We start from the raw sequence: 17495 nt of genomic DNA on the forward strand, positions 1-17495 counted from the left end.
TATAAACACAGAGGTCCCAAGTGCATCCTAGCATTGTTTTCATGCAAGTCAAATGTGCGTATGGTGTGTACTTAGTGAAGTCACACAACATAAACTTTGCAAACTGGTAATGTGACAAAGACAGCTGTTTCGTGGTTGAATAAGACCTATTATTAACATACAAAAAAAAAACATGAATACGTATGTCATGTTTTGCCTAAATTAAGCATTTGCACGCATAAAAATGACTACATGGAGTAAAATACGAATATAAGGCATTCAGAAGACGCATTCGAAGACATTTTTTGTGATATGTAGTATTCTACACTGGTCAGTAGGTGAAGTAAATAAAAAACGACAAGGAACTCTCCCAATGCCAACATGTGAGTCTATATTGGGTCTTGTTTTATTACGTCTACTATATCGGGAGTGTAAAGGTGACTATAGCGGTGTTATTTCATGTCTAGAGGGCTCTAATAATGTTAAAAACAGGTTTTTTTAATGCTCTAACTATGAAAATATTTCATTTATAAATAAGGAATCCTACTTCACGGGACTTCACTTATCATGGTTGGGTTTGGAAGCGATTACCCCCAAAAAACAGGGGATTCCTGTACAAGTCATTGGATATTTTATAGCACAGTGGTTTGCATCCTAGAATACATTTATGTATAAATTAACAAGCACATACTTTAACATTTTTATGGTGGTACCAGTTACTCGTTTTTTTCTTGCCATTCCAACATGACCCACGGGAATCTACTGTACTTCCATCAGTACACTTCAATAAGTATACTGTGTACACTTTGTACTATCCCTGTGCACATTTTGACAGTGTAGTGCTGTCCCGATTCCTGTCGCACTACCCAGAAAGGACGACGACGATATTTACCCGCCTCCTCCTCTTCTCTCCTTTTTAATGATGAATTGCAACCACCCGAGTTAGTCACTCCACTTCCGCTGCGTAGCCAAGACGGCGACTATTGAGGGTGGCGAGCACACGCCACTGCACACTCACCATTTTGACATGTACTGGCAGTGTACTACGCGTTGCCGTACTTCTCAGTGTGAACGCATTTATGCACTCAAAAGACTAAGCGTAAGTAAGGAAGTGCGCAAATGACACACGGCCCGAGTCGCGAGAGAAACCCAAGAGGAAGTTAGACAGGAAGGAGAGGTGCAATGACAGGAAATGAGCCTGCTGGTGGGTTTACAGTAGATTGGAAAAACAATGTAGTAATTATGTTTCAGGTCTTTTGGAGACATTCTTACACCCAACAGGTATAATAACAACACTAATCATTATCATTATTTTTTTTGTTTACATTGAGATTTTAAAGATTTTTTCCTTTAAATGCTCAACCACTCAGTGAATAATAAATGCATCACAAGATGATAAGAAGTGAAGGGGTGGCTGGATCGATACCAATGGTAGTATTCAGTATCGGATCGCTACAAGAGTAAAGAGATGGATATTTTTCCAAATATCTGTTTTTGTTGCTGTTCATATTGATGTTGTTGATATATTTATATTTTATAACAGGGCATCGCCTCATATTTGTGATTTTTGATCATCAAATTTTTTTTTTTTTTTTTTTAATTTGTGGGAAACTATTTGTGAGAGTACATTTGTAAAGCTTGAGCTTGAGGAGGTGTTCTTTATATGAAGCGAATCAGCTTTTACACCCTTAACGAAGTGCCTACATACTCACGGTGCAACCAAAAACAAGTACCGGTAACACATGAGGAGCACACAACGTAACCGCACCACACGGATGAAACGGGTACTGTAATAAACGCTAACACACCCATATACATGCAAAACAATATTATTTAATAAATATTTATAACCCGAAAGGCATGCTGCGGAACCCACGTGCACACTTTACCCAACAGGAAGTTACCCGGCATGCATTGCGGGTTGCAAATTGCTTTGCATGTATGTTTGTGTTTAAGCATTGCTTTGATTGCTGACCTCCAGGTGTTTGGTGTCAAAATACACATTTTTATGGGCATCTCAATGACTCGCCTCTTTTGCCCTTCACTGGTGTTCTGTGAACACCACCCTCACAGATAGAGGACTGACTGTCTATATTAGTAATAATATTAAGCTATAATTAAGTAATAAATGGGTTTAAAAGGGACGGTTTGTGTTATTTTGTTGTTATTGTTACATTGTCGGGCCACACAGTGGCTTACTGTTTAGCATGTTGGCCACATAGTCAGGAGATCTGGGTTCGAATCTCTGTTGGTTATCTCTGTGTGGTGCGTGGGTTTCCTCAGAGTACTCCAGTTTCCTCCCACATTCCAAAAACATGCATGTTAGGTTGATGGGCAACTCTAAATTGTCCATAGGTATGAATGTGAGTGTGAATGGTTGTTTGTCTATATGTGCCCTGCGTATTGGCTGGCGACCAGTCCAGGGTGTACCCCGCCTCTCGCTCAAAGTCAGCTGCAGCATACCGCCGCAAACCTATAAGCGACATAGAATGGATGGATGTCGCATTGTCTTATATTGTTGCAATTACCAGCGCGGCGGTAATGTTTTTGCCGGCGTTTGTTTGTTTGTGTTCAAAATAACTTGAAAGGTTCTGAACGAATTTGGATGAAATTTTCAAGAATTGTCGATAATGGGAAATGGAAGAACTGATCAAATTTTTGGGGGGGGATCCGGATCACCGTCTGGATCCAAGAATTTTTTAAAGGATTCTTTAACATTGCGAGATGGGACCAAAAAATGGGGACAAAAAAAGTCAGAGCACTTGGGAAAAAACAGTTTCCACTACAGCGCCTGGCGGAGGTCTGCGCTCGCCGAGTGCTTGTTAAATTGTTCACAAATACGTTTGTTGATAAGGTTTTTGTTGTTGTTGTTTTGCCTAAAATCTTATGTTTCTGACTGACACAATAAAGCCAAAAATCACAAAATCACTCAATAATCCTGACGCATTTCAAGTAAGTATGGGCAAATGCACCCTGAATTTACTTGGTATCCAATCTATACCAACATTTCCAGTATCGTTCATCCTCATTGACTATAAAAGTTAACAATTCATTGCTAATGCACAGGTGTATACTCAACTGAAAACCACTGTAGTTCGGGCTGTTTTTATGCAAATTATGGAAGAGAACACTGACACTGACATAATGCAATCCATGCTCATGGATGTGCATGCAGATACATACTGTACATGGAGGCCTTATCTCTGCATGCCTGCTGTCTCTAAAATGATAATACCCAACCCATGGATGTCATGAGGCATACTTTATGGGGGCTGTAATTGCTAAGCCCCTTCAATTTGCTTTAATTAAATTAAAAGGTGATTTTTTATTTATTCGTTTCGTACAAAAACTTGTTAATAATAGTTAAACAGCAACCAGCAAGAGTATGAGACTAAAATAATAGTTGTACACGCTTTGATTAAAAGCTAAGTTGCTAGGTTGAACAAGCGAGCTACCTCGCTCTACTGTTTGAGAGTCAACTACTGAAACAATGGACCGCACCATGCAGTTCTATGGTCTTAGACCGGGGGTGTCCAAGTTTATTTTTATTGGATTCCTGGGAATATTCTATCCATAAAACTAAACATAAAACATTATAGAGGAAGATGAGGGCCACATTGAAAAGCAAAAAGGTTAAAAAAAGGTATCACATCACAGTAAGAACTAGAAAAGGCAATTTCCGTAGAAATTGTGTGTGAATGCTAAAAAGTGGATGAATTCTGGACTGCAATGGGCCTTCGAGGGTACAGCGTATACAGTGAGATCTCTGCTTTTCGCACAGGTTATGACCGAAAAACCTCAAGTAATGTAAAGTAAAGTAAAAATGTCTATTTGTGACAATCCTCTGTCATGAAAATATGGTTTGTTATTGCACTTAAAATGTTTTGTGTCCATAATTCCTTTTGACTTTATTAAAGCTGGTTGTAATTATGCGTTAACATACATATGTATTTCTGCTGAGGCACACATTAACGTCACACTGACTTGCTATGGTTATCTGCTTGCCTCCAAACCAAGTCCTCCACATGCTGATCACCTGATTCAAATAGCCTTGGGTCTCTAGGCATGTGAGTCGACCCTTCATTGTCTCTCTCCCTCGCAGGAGGAGGAGACCACTCCTCCCCTTGCATAAGTTGTTTCCTGCATTAACTAACATTTCAGCAAGAATAGTTAGCCATTTTCTCTACAAGCTATTTTTTTCAGGTTGTACTGATTTGTCTCCTTGCATGCGAGTTTTTGTGCCTCTCATTTTTTTCGCAAAGAACTTGTCTCGTATCTTGTGTATTTTGGAGTTAGCAGGAGATTTTTACTTGACAATCCTCCAGTCAAGCCTGGCCTATGCTTGGGCCTGACATTTACACCCTCGCACCCTCACTCAATGTGCAACCAAAAACAACACAAGTGGAACACACAATATAACTGCACCACACGGACTATACGGGTATTAAAATGAGCGCTTACACACTAATATGCAAACAATACTAGCATGTATAATCCGCAAGGCATGCCGGGTAACTTCCAGTTAAGGAAGTGTGGACATGGGCTTCCTAGCATGGATTCCGGCCAATAAATGCTAGTACACTTTTGCATTTATATTAGTGTTTAAGTGTTCATTACGATACCCGCATAGTCCGTGTGGTGCAGTTACATCGTGTGTGCCGCATGTGTTCCTTGTTAATAGCAAGCAAATATGCGAGGATCCACTATGTATGGATTTGCCTGTGTTGAGCTGAGGAGCAGCAGGCAGAGTAACATGCAAAAACTGGATTAGACGAGCGGTCTTTTGGTTTTAGGGTGTAAACACGAAGACAAATCAGGGTTCAAACCAAAAGTTTCTTCCAAGCATTTCAAAAGGAACCACTCTTAGTGAGTAAATATTCCATGACATGATTTTTTTAAATGTATTTATAAAAATGGCTTCTCAAACTCTCACAGGTCTTCAGTCTACCTGCTGGAAGAATCTGTTCCCATGGCATTTCTCCACGGAGAATCTCGTCTGTGTGAGCAGCAGAGACACTAACTTAGCAAATAACTTAAAGGGATAGCTTGGATTTACTGACATGAAGTTGTATGACATCCCCATCAGCAGTGTACTACACCAACAGTGACTTATCCCCCCCCATTTTGCAAGATGGCCGCGGCGCTCTGTCGCGGAAGAAAAGTGGCATTCCCGCGAGCGTCTTCATTACACACGCATGAATGAACAGGCGACAGTGTGCGGGGATACGGCGAGAGACAAATATAACGCCGAGCGTTTTGTGAGGTCTGATTTTTGTGATGCAAATGTATTACTCTTTTGAACGCATATTGTTTTGAGAAGACAAACTCTTTACTTAAATGGACCCAGCAACTAAGCGGAACTACGTTCCTCCACACGGATCTCCGACCAGAACTGGACTCACGGGACCAATGGGGGCTAAGTGAATGTTGGTGTAGTACAATGCTGATGTGGATGTCATACAACTTCATGTCAACAAATCTGAACTATCCCTTAAAAGGGTCACTGACATGATCTATCAACTTTGCTTGAATATATTTTTTGTAATTATGTTTGTTTTTTGAAAGGAGAACGGTAAATTAGCAAAAATGACATTTATAGTCCATAGCGGCAGCAAAGTGTCATTTCCAGAAGTGACGTCATCGGGGTGACATTTAACAGTTAAAGCCGAGTAAACACGCTTCTCGACGTAGCTTGTCACCTTCGTTCAGTATATTTTTCATCAAAATAGTAGCCATGCCAAAACGTTGTGTTGCTGCTGGATGTTTACAGTATCCGAGTGATACTGTTGAGTTTGTTCTCCTTTCTCAAATGGGCAAAAATGGACAAAGCAAGTGCAGAGAACGAGAGGCAGATAGAAGCCCACCTCGAGTTCTTTTATTTTTTTTGCATTTCATGGATGATTGCTTTGAAGGAACACCTTTACAAGAAGCATTTGGCGTGAAAGTACGGTATAAACGCAGCTGCTACACAGAAAAAGAAAGACAAGAACGACCAGTACGTAAAAGTTGCCACAGAACAGAGTAAGTCATCTTGTTTACATATTGTATTCTAAACATTATTTTACGATAGCGACAAGGTTGCAAGGCATTATAAAAGGGGACAGGGGGGGCCGTGGCAACGGAATATGAAATAAATCAGGGTATAACGACCCCGTACACTCATTAATAAGCCGATTTAAAACAATAGGATAAGCGACTCCAGAGTAATTTACACTTACCATTTTGTGTCTTGAAGGCAACCAACCTTCATCTCCACGTCTTAAGGCTTACGTCCATGTTCTGCAAGTTCTCTATTTCATCTCCAGATGTTTCTTCCTCCTCGAAAACTATTGACACATCGCTCAAATCTTCGCTATAATCACTGCAAACATCCTCTGTCTCGTTTGTTTGTGTAGCTGAGAGGTGTCATCCTGATGACGTCGCTTCCGGAAATGACACGTTGCTGCGACAACAAGTTCGTCATGGCTGCCGCCATGAACTATAAACGTTATTTTTGCGAAATCACCGTTTGCTTTCAAAAAAACTAACACTGTAGAACATAATTACAAACAACATATTTAAGCAAAGTTGATAAATCATGTCAGTGACCCTTTAATAACGGCTTGTACCGAACGTCCCCAGACATGTCAAGGGTCGAGGTGGCCAGATCGATCCAAATATCAACAGTATCAGATCAATACTACCGTGATGAGATCAGTATTTTTCACTTCTCTTCACTTCTGTTTGACAGCAATATAAAAAAGAACTGGACCCGAATCCTTAGATTTTTCAGAACAGTCAAACACCTCCATGAAAATTTTCACAAAAATCTTGCCTCAGTTTTCATACACTGAATAACCCGCCATGGGGCCAAAGAAAGTTACCATTGCAGATATCTGCTGGAGGATGTGCGCCGTAAAGAGAGGGACAGCGTCTCACCGCTGCAGCTCATGTTGTGCTGCAAAATAATCTTAAATATTTGGGAAGTTTGAGTTGAAAAATGTCCGCAATTTGGGTCACCACTTGTCATTAGGGGTGACGGTGGGTCCCGCAGCCAAAACAGTTGAGAACCACCGCTCTAAATCCTATGATTTGTATAGTTTAGATCAGGGGTCACCAACCTGGTGCCCGTGGGACCACACGAGGCGCCCGCAGGCCTGCTTTTCATTCAGGTTTTCAGCTAATAATGTGAGAACACTAGATACCAGCATTTTGTGAATGTTTTGGTAAAACCAGCATATTTGATTTGTTTGGGTTGAAATAAGGTATGAAAATCATTTCTACAAAAATGAGTAGCTCGTGGCCATTTTCATTTTCTAAAAGTAGCTCTCGCAAGAAAAAACGTTGGTGACCCCTGGTTTAGATGAATGCACTAAAGCGTTCACGAAACATGAATTTGTCAGCCTTTAGGACCTAACACTGAGCTCACATTCCAGGAGATATACAAGATGTCGCATACTACAGCGTGCACATAAGCTTTAGTGATGTTAGCAAGCTCGGAGTCACCCCAACTCTGCATCATGCTGGCACTAGCCAAAGCTATTCCTGTATTTCAATTCGCGCACTTCCATACTTAGTCTTTTGAGCACGTAAGTGCGTTCATACAAACTGCAGTACCCGAATGTCGTACTCAAAACATGGACACGTACCACCCGCAATAGTCGCCATCTGGGCTATGTAACTTGAAATAATGGCGGCTGAGGAGCAACCCGTAGTGGCGGAAAGTAGAAGAAGAAAAAGCAGGTGCATACTGCGATAGTCATTTGCGGTCATGTATTCGGGACAGCACTGCACTGTCAAAATATGCGCACGCAGGAACTACGTATGACGGAAGTAATCCATATCAGTGAAACCTTCAAATATCCTGGTTTAGGATGTAACATATGATGAGACCATACCATAGATAGCATGTGCGTAAGTGATTTACTATGATACAGAGATACAGTACCTTCCTATAACGGGAGATTTGCTACCGTTCATCGTGCTGTTTGTTCTTTCCCATGGCTTCCTGGGCATGTCTGTAAAAAAAAAAAACCACAAACAAAAGGCACAAAACAAGAGTTTTGTGATGCAATGTTACTGTTTGACTCTTCTAAGGCTCACCTGGCGTGCTACATGCGGACACTTTGGGGGTCGTGGTGATCTCGCCCTCCTCCTGTTGGATGGAAAAGGGAGCTCGGGAGTCAAACATGAATCACACAAATACAGGCGGTCCCTCGTATTACGATGTTTCGTGCCGTGGTGCTCTCATTATTGACACTTAAGCCTGTCTCTCCCTCCTTTGCAACGCCCCTTCCAAGACAACGGCTGGGATAAAAGCTTGCACAGTCTCCACACCAGACATGCAGACAAGTCAGACATAAACACAAAGGCACTGAGGAGTTAACTCGAGAATGTACTACACTGACCGCACTGCAGTAATGGAAAACATGAAAAAACAAGACTTACTGATTTCAGCTCTGGTTCAGGTGAGGACCCCTTCTCTGCAATTCTTCTCCTGTTAAAAAATAAGTACAGCATCGAAGTTGGCTTATTTGGCCTTTGACATTTTTTAATTTGTGGTAATTTTTTATGCATATATCTGATGTAACCGAGACCACCAGTGAATGGCGAAAAACCGTCAGTAATTGCTACGGTCATAAATATGTCTATTTTTAAAACGCATATTAAAGGAAAACTGCCCTTTTTTGCAATTTTGCCCATCATCCACAATCCTTATGTGAAACCTGAGCACAAATCTTTCCCTTTTCTGTGCGTTCTAAAGAGGGAAAAACAGTTACCATGAGGTAGCTAACGATACATGTCATTTCGACTATAAAGCAACGTTTTATCATTTTATATACATGCTGTGACCATTTTGCCGTATTTTTTAAAATCATTTTAAACATTACCGGAACGTCCTTCCTGGCCGCATAGATTTCACATTCAGTGCTATTTCCGTCAACAGCGTTTGCTACTACTAATCATGGCAGACTTTGTGAGAGCCGCCGCAGACTACTAGTTTTGGACAAATGAGGACCCGAAAGCTTATCTTTTTGAGCCTGACTATATGGAGGATGAACAACAGCCCGCAAGAAGAGAGTGAAACTTCGTAGCAGATTGGTGGGCAAGTCATTACACCGGCATGACTTGGTGGTGTAATTGTGGAGCTTCCCAAGCCATCCCGACGGAAATGGAATGTTTCTGCTTGCACTGAATGGCATACAGTGTTACTATCGATGGAAAGGCTTCGTGTGTATGGCGAGGAGGACATTGCGCCAAGAGCTGGCATCACAACCAACTAAGAGTTTTTAGCGGTAACAAATCTTTCTCCACCTACCCAAAATAAACTGGAAAAGACGCCCCAGACGGACAACTGTCCTTCGTCACCATGATACTGATTGTGATACATGGGGCACATAGCACGTGATATCACACCACATTCCATCTAGCCATGCATAAACAAAACATGCAATGTGGGCTGATACTTTACAGATAATTTGGTTGCCTGTTCGTAGTTGTTCACATGCTTGTTCTTGTTTCCTAGTCAGTACAGATTGGTGTCCTATCGTTTTGGAGTGGGCCCGCTACGTCTCAGTAGTGGCGTAAGGCGCTGCATCACTAAGTCAGAAAAATAGTTCTTTGTGTTAGCTGCTAGACGTATGGTCATGTTTCACATAAGGATTGTGGATGATGGGCAAATTCCAAAATAAGTGCAATTTTTTCTTTAAAGAGTCTACCTTCTGGCCAGTAGGGCACTCATCTCCTCCATGAGCCCGCCTCCTCCAGAAAGAGGGCCATTGCCCCTGGACTCTGGTTTGACCCCCACAGTCCCAGCGGCCCCTGACAAGGCTGCTGCCAGAGCTGCCCCTGCATCATCACTCTGGAGGGCACAAGCAGTTTCACAGTGAATTACTATGAGTCAATGATGCTTTGTGTAGTTTTCTAGATGAGATAAAGAACATGTGACACCAAGGGATTGGGACACCTGACAATGACACCTACAGGAAATGGACCCTGGAAAGGGAAACTGACGTCGACTGCCTGAGCTTGGACAACTGATATCGAGGTCTTGAATTATTCATACCGCATTGATATAGAGGTTTTAGATGATTGATTTGCATTGATATCGTAACAGAGTTGTGGACTACTGATGTCACATTGATATCGGAGATCTGGACTACTGATGCTGCATTGACATTAGAGTTTGATATTGCATTGATACTGAGGTTTTGGATTATTGCTATGGCATTGCTGTTGGGGTTTTGACTTATTGATATTGCATTTATACCGGGGTTTTGGACTATTGATCTTGGATTACTACTGATGACACATTAATATCGGAGTTCCTTGCTACGAAAGTTGCATTGATATCGGAGTTCTGGACTATTGACATTGCACTGATATCGGGCTTTTGGGTGATTAATATTGCATTGGTATCAGCGATCTGGACTACTGATGTCACATTGGTATTGGAGTTCAAAACTACTGATGTTGCATTGATATTGGACTTCTGGACTACTGATGTAGCATTGATATTAGTGTTCCAGACTACTGATGCTGCAATGATATGAGCAAGCTGGACTACTGATGTTGCATTGATATCGAAGTTCTTGACTATCGCATTGATCTCAAGTTTTGAAATATTGATATCACACCGATATTGGCGTTCAGGCCTACTGGTGTACATTGATATCAGTGTTCCGGGCTACTTATGTTGCATTGATATCTGAACTGTGGACTACTGATGTTGCTTAGATATCAGAGTTCTGGACTATTGATATCGGGATTTTGGAATATTTATATCACGGTTTTGGAGTATTGATATTTGGGCTATCTGGGCTGATAGTATTGAGTTCTGGGCTATTCGTGTCACAATGATATTGGAGTTCTGGACTACTGATGTTGCATTGATATTGAAGTTCTGGACTATAAATATGTCATTGATATCGGAGTTTTGCATTATTTATATCACACTGATATTGGAGTTCAGGCCTACTGATGTTGCATTGATATCGGTGTTCCGGGCTACAGATGTTGCATTGATATAGGAGTTCTGGACTATAGATATCACAATGATATCAGAGTTCTGGACTCTTGATATCGACGTTTTGGATTATTGATATCACGGTTTTGGATTATTAATATCACATTGATAGAGTTCTGCACTATTCACGTCACATTGAAATTGGAGATCTGAACTACTGATGTTGCATTAATATTGGGATTTTGGATTATTGATATCGCATTGATTTCTGAGTTCTGGAGTACTGATGTTGCATTGCTATCGGAGACCTGGATCTTCAAAGACATTGCCCGCCAAAAGAGAAAGGAATGGGCAGAAAAAAGGCGTCCAAGAGTTTCACAAACCAGGAACATGAGGAAGGAGCTGCTAAATTAGCTATTATGTAGTTTACCTTATTTTATTTTGTATTTATTATTAATTTTATTCATGTTCATTTCATGTACAGTAGATGCCCGCTTTTCGCGGAGCTTCTGACACCACAGCGTGAATGCCGAAAAACAGCAAATAATTGAGACGCCCATAAAAATGCAAAAATAGGTACTCACTACCGAGGAATGATTAATGTGGCACAATTGATGGCTGTCAAAGCTAGTGCTTCCGTAGCCAAACCATCTTTTGTGTATCAGCACACAGCTACGGGTGTGTGCTACACTGAGCAATACAATTTATACAAGAACACAAAAGTGCCTTACCCTTGGCACTTTGCGTAGCTTTGCCCCTGCAAGGGCGGCAGCCAGGCCTGAGAGGGGGCGATCCTCTGCAGGAGAGAAGAGACCAGCAGGAAGGGGAGGTGCCGGTGGAGGGGGCGGCGCCCCAGGAGGAGGAGGTGGGCCTGGTGGTGTCGTCGGGGTCTCGGCTGGAGTCAACGTAGGGGGCAGCGGTGGAGCTGGAGGTGGGGGAGGGTGCCCAGATGGTGTGGTGGGGGTTACAGCCGGCGTGGCAGCTCCAGTGGTCACAGTGGAGCCGGGTGGCAGGGGTGGGGGTGGAGGAGGGGCGGGTGCGTTCGACCCCACCGTCTGCACAGTGTCTGTTTATAGGTGGTGGGGAGGTGGTGGAGACACAAAATGGGCCTTACTTATTTAATTCAATCAAATATAAATTGATATATACAGTAATATATTGTTGATATTGTTGATATTGTGTCTCTGTCTTAAAACAAAGGTATCAAACATTATGAACTTTTAATATATTTGTAAATCACAGTAGGGTAGTCAACCTGGATCAATATTATTAATATACAGTAATCCCTCAGCACTTCCTACTTCAAATTTATAAAATCTATCACGGTTTTTCAAAAACACAGGTATATTAATAAATCATCGCTGTCTGTGGTTGAGTACGCCCTATTAGTCTAAAAAGATTAATTAAAAAATCCATCCGTTTATTTTCTATGCCGCTTATCCTCATTAGGGTCGCAGTGGTATGTTGGAGCCTATCCCAGCTGACTTCAAGCGAGAGGCGTGGTACACCCTGGACTGGTCGCCAGCCAATCGCAGGGTACATATAGACAAACAACCATTCACACTCACATTCATACCTATGGACAACTTAGAGTCGCCAATGAACCTAACATTGCATGTTTTTGGAATGAACCCAGATCTTCCTGTGTGGCCAACATGCTAACCACTTGGCCACTGTGCGGCAAAATGTTGCGATGTTATGTAGTATTCTACACTGGTCACTAGGTGTGGTAGTAAAGAAGAAGAAGAAGTAGAAGTAGCAGTAAAAAAAAGAACAAGAAGGAACTCTCCCTAATGTGTGAGTCTTATTTATGTCTTATTTCCTCATATATGTCTACTATATTGGGTAATGCAAGTATAAGGGCGACTATAGGCGTGTTATTTCATGTCTAGAGGGCTCTAATAATGTTAAAACCATATTTAGAAGGTCATAAACAGGTTTTCTATGTTGTAACTATGAAAATATTCAATTTGTGACTAAGGAATCCTGCAGATCGGGAACCAATTAACTCCACTAAACAAGGAATTACTGTATTGTGAATATTGTAAATATTGTACACTGTATATACAATTCTCGAAAAAAGGTACTTAAATTAAAAAGAAAAAAACCCTTGTAATCCTGAGTTACAATTTAGATAAAAATTCAAGTGCCTTTTACAGTGACTGCAGATGCTTTTGACATGCTTTGATGTAGTTCATGACAAAACAAAGGCGGACACATTCTTACAAATGCAAAAACATGAAAAAAGTCATTCTGGGACAGCATGCAACAATGTTAAATGTTATATAGTTTGAAACTACATGCAGTGTTATGTCCATGGTTCAGCAAATAGAAGCCATGCAAAGTCCATAAAACACCTGTTTTGGAGTTGTTTTGTTTATAATGACATGCAAAAGGAAAATGGTGACAATTGATGCCATCAATAATCAGTGACGGAATCAATGAACGTGTGAAACTAGCGACAGTAGCTCAGTCGCATCCAGCCAGTTCAATGATCTCCAAGTTGGAAGGTCAGTAGAACAAGTCGTACGGCTAATGAGGGCTAAAGGAATCACAGCGGTAGAAGTGGAAAAATACAACCAAGCCAGCAAATATGGCTTTCAAGCAGAGATGAGAGGCAATGTCTCTCAGTCCATGTTTACTGAGAGTTTGACACCCATTTATGTCAACATAAGCGAAACCGAAACTAGCTATTTCTTCTACAAAACTTGCCGATTTGTATTTCACAAGACGTTACATGGCCCCAATTCATGGTCTCAGTCCTGGCGCCTTTGTGGCAATTTCAAGGAGTCTGCGTAACCGGAGTCAACGTTTTCTTAACCAAATTATTTTGTGTAGGAGATTCAGAGGGTAAGAGGGTAAGAATGTTGTGGGGTACTTGCCCCAACGTATGTTCCGAGGAGCATGTGGGTGAGCAGTCGGGAGCCAGGAGCGGTGGCACATTGACGCAAGTAATTTGTTCTTTTGGCCACTGACTGTTTCCTGTTCCTTTGTTCACCATTTCTCTTAGCGTCTGTCTATTTTGGTAACGAACTGTGACGTCTGTTGCCTTTCAATGACGTACAGGTCGGAGAAACGTGACCCAAACCTTCAGACTGAAGTAACATGCAAAGAAGGCCTGGGTCGCATTTGAAAAAAATCGGAATTGAACTGCATTGTGAACGTAACCAGCTGGTTGGGTTTTCGCCGTAAGCGGGGCCGACTTCAGCGGGTTCCACTGATTTTTGGACTGGCGGATGCAGTTTTCAAAGCAAATGGTAGGAACTGAAATATACTGGAGGATCCTGCTTGATGACTGATGATGACTCAAGTGACTGAAGTCACCAAGTAGTCGCCTCTGTTGCTCAAAGACCAGACAGACAGTACTGCGTAACTGGACTTTCTGCCAACAGGACCTTGAGTATTCAGCAACAAACATCTACACACTTGTAAACAGTTGACAAAGAAGCTTGAAAGAACTGAACAACAGTGACAAACTGAGATCTGGGATGAACAAAGTCACTTGATCCATTCAATCTGGAAACAGACTGCAGATACCATAACCAGCCTTGAATAATTTTTTAGATCAATTTGAAATCTGACTGTTAGTATGTGAGTTAAAGGCAGTGAAAGACAGAAGGGAGAAAGGCAGAAGAATGCAGACCGGAGGCCTTACCCTGGGGCTGATTGTAGGACCCCCCTTGCAGTTGGTGGGTCTCTAGGCTTGTTGCTGGGTCTGACTCCCCTTGCACTGATAGGCCCTGGCCCACGGGGAGGGAGAGGTGCTCAGTGGAAGCAACTGCAGCAGCAGCGGTCACTGTGGAGGGAGAGGGCAAACCAGGAGCATGGGATGAGGAGGGGGGAGACGAGACGCACAAAGAAGAATGGGGTGCCACAGAAGAAGCAAATGGTGGCGGGGTGGGCGGCGGTGGCGGGGTGGGGCAGACTGTGCCGACCGGGTGGTTGTGTGGCAGGATGGTGACCGGGGACGGTGCAGGAAACATGGGCGGGCCATTGGGAGACGGTGACGGGGGCTTCTGGGTGAGAGGAGATGGGGCCGCTATGGGGATGAGTGGCCGTGGGCCTGTGGCCTTCCCTGGGGGGCTGCTTATCATGACCGGAGGTGATGGGGGCAAGGGAGTGAAGTTGTATGCTGAACACACCGCAGACTTGGGTGCAGTGACGGGGCAGGGGACTGGAGCAGGAGCAGGAGGTGGTGCCTGGGAAAATGCCGGCTGTCTCCTTGGGACGGTGGCGTAGTGCGGAAGAACTGGGTGGAAGGCAGAGCCGAGTGAGGTGGCGAATCGGGATGCCGAGTGCCTCAGCGGTGGCGTGGGGGGTGTTGCGGATGAGGACGAAAGTGCACCGGGAGCCGGATAAGTGGGCGTGGATGGAGATGCGGGCGTGGAGGATGCTCTGCTGTACTCCTGAGGAGTGGGGCTGTACAGGGTGCTTTCGAAAGCTAGTTGCACCAACGGACAAGGTGAAGGACAACACAGGACAGAAGGGAAGGCAAGAACGAAGGAAAGAGTCGGCCATTGTGCACACAGAAGGGGAAAGACAGCAGGTCAGGAGAGATGGAAGGAAGGTGGGAGGGGGGAAAAAAAGAGAATGGAGCAGATGAAGCAGGAAAAACCAGCGAACAGCTAAACCACAGTTCTATTCCAGGACATGTACTGCCATATTTAAATCAGCTAGGGTGATGCTGCTTTGTTAGTACATACGTGTTACAGCTTTGGACGAAAACACCCACATACAAAGCTTTTACAGACTCAGCAAGGATAGAACAGAAAGTAACAGGACTGAGAAGGATATGTCGGAGGCGCACAAAGACAAAGATCCAAGGACCAAAGTCAAGCAAAGCAGAGGGGCACAACAGAGCTGCAGTCTACTTCAACACCAAAACCAAATAAAAAGCTTGTAAACATTTTTAGTGGATCTTCCTGTTCTGAGGCGTCTGTCAGCGCAGCAAATCACAAGTTACAAACTTGGAGCGTGAACACAGAATCTTTGAATGGTACCCAGGAACCTGGTTAGGTCGATCCCTCGGATCCGCTGACTAACAATTCACAGGTCACGAATAAATACAATTGGTCCCCGTGCCCTGCAAAGCAGTTTAAGGGCAATGGCGGCCGTATTTTTCAAACAATGTTGCTCAAATTTGTCATCAAGTGAATTTGTACGTCGCGATGTTAAAACACTGCTTGTACAGATAATAAAGACTTTCTGGAACTGACCAAACCCAAGTTCGACGAGCATTACAAAACAGACAGCGGTCGAGCTTCAAGGTACCAGTGCTTGGTCTTCATCTGTTCCACGAGGCACTTATGCTTCTGTTCATCTAAACAATGGGTATCCACAGTGCGGCCGGGGAGCCATTAGCAGTTTATTTTAATTAGTCCACAGCAAATTCTAAAAATATACAGTATTTTAGTAAGAAAACTATTTTAAAAACTAGAAAAAAATGACAAATTAGCAGAGAATAAAGTCAAAATGTTAAGAGAAAAAAGTTGTAATCCAATGAAAAAAAGTCAGAATTTTACAAAAATAATGTCAAGGAAAAATAACGTCATTTTAGTAGCATAGAGCTGTTTTTTTCCCCATCGTAATATTATGAGAAACAAACAAAAAAGAAAATGTTTGGAAAATTAGGTTGGGAGGAAAATCTACATGGCGAAAGTTGAAATAGTTGCCAAAAAAACCCACAGCAGAAATGAAAACAAAAAAAAACAGCTGTAATTTTACATGAATGAAGCAAGTCTTATTCTAATGAGACAAAAGGCACAATTCTACAAGCATAAACCCGCAATAATGTTTGCTGATGTAGTTTTGTATGTTTCTGTCGTTCTGTTGTTGTTGTCACAATTGTTGTTGCTGCTGTTGTTCTTGTTTCTGTCTTTTTTTTTGTCCCCCTCTTATCCCCGCACCCCCCCTCTGATTTCTTTTCTCTTCTTCTCTGTCCCCTCCTGCTCCGGTCTGGCCGCTTCAAATTTGCATAATAACAAGCATCAAAGTCAAATAAATTCTGTATAACAGGGGAAGTGTATGTCACACTATGTCACACTCCCTGGCAGAGTAAATCTGTTGAGCACTTGAGGGAATTTAGAGCTACAATTCTATCTGCCTTAAAGGCCGGACACGACAGGGGTAAAAAAAATGTACATGTTAGTCCTCAAGAGTGCCTTCTTATAACAATTTTACATGGGTGGTAATTTGCTGCTATTATCTTGCATTGCATTACCACGCACACATAGCACACACCACACCTGATTCACATTGGTCCCTGAGAGCACGTGAGCCACGGGTGATGAGACAGCAAAGCGGGTTCACTGCCACTGCCTTTTTTGCTCCATGAGTGACGTCACTCAGCTAAACGCTCTGACATCTCATGCCTAGCTGCACAGTGTTCATCGTGATTTCTACTCCACGACAAACACGCACTATTTCTTCCATACTCTTCCATTACATAGATTACCACACGTTAGACAAGATCCTGCCATCGTACTCCCCAAAAAAGAAAGAGTGTATATTCTTCCATCCTCGTGAACTCACCCCACCCCCCTTATCTAAGGGATTTTGCAAACACACACAT

At 42.6% G+C, this 17495-nt stretch overlaps 1 protein-coding gene across 5 annotated transcripts in view; it reads right to left on the minus strand.

Moving 5' to 3' along the window:
• The window catches only part of enah (ENAH actin regulator), a 102392-nt gene that overhangs the window by 6097 nt on the left and 78800 nt on the right, over positions 1-17495 (minus strand). For 3 of the 5 annotated variants that reach the window (XM_054761854.1, XM_054761853.1, XM_054761852.1), the window contains exons 6-11: positions 14580-15365; positions 11656-11990; positions 9678-9820; positions 8407-8455; positions 8062-8113; positions 7907-7976 (exon numbers count right to left, since the gene is read on the minus strand). In XM_054761854.1, coding sequence (XP_054617829.1) covers positions 7907-7976; positions 8062-8113; positions 8407-8455; positions 9678-9820; positions 11656-11990; positions 14580-15365 — 1435 coding nt within the window. The remainder of the gene's footprint in view (positions 1-7906; positions 7977-8061; positions 8114-8406; positions 8456-9677; positions 9821-11655; positions 11991-14579; positions 15366-17495) is intronic. The other 2 variants (XM_054761855.1, XM_054761856.1) reach the window with 2 other exon arrangements.

This window comes from Dunckerocampus dactyliophorus, chromosome 19, assembly GCF_027744805.1.
Source record: "Dunckerocampus dactyliophorus isolate RoL2022-P2 chromosome 19, RoL_Ddac_1.1, whole genome shotgun sequence".
Classification (NCBI taxonomy): Eukaryota; Metazoa; Chordata; class Actinopteri; order Syngnathiformes; family Syngnathidae; genus Dunckerocampus; species Dunckerocampus dactyliophorus.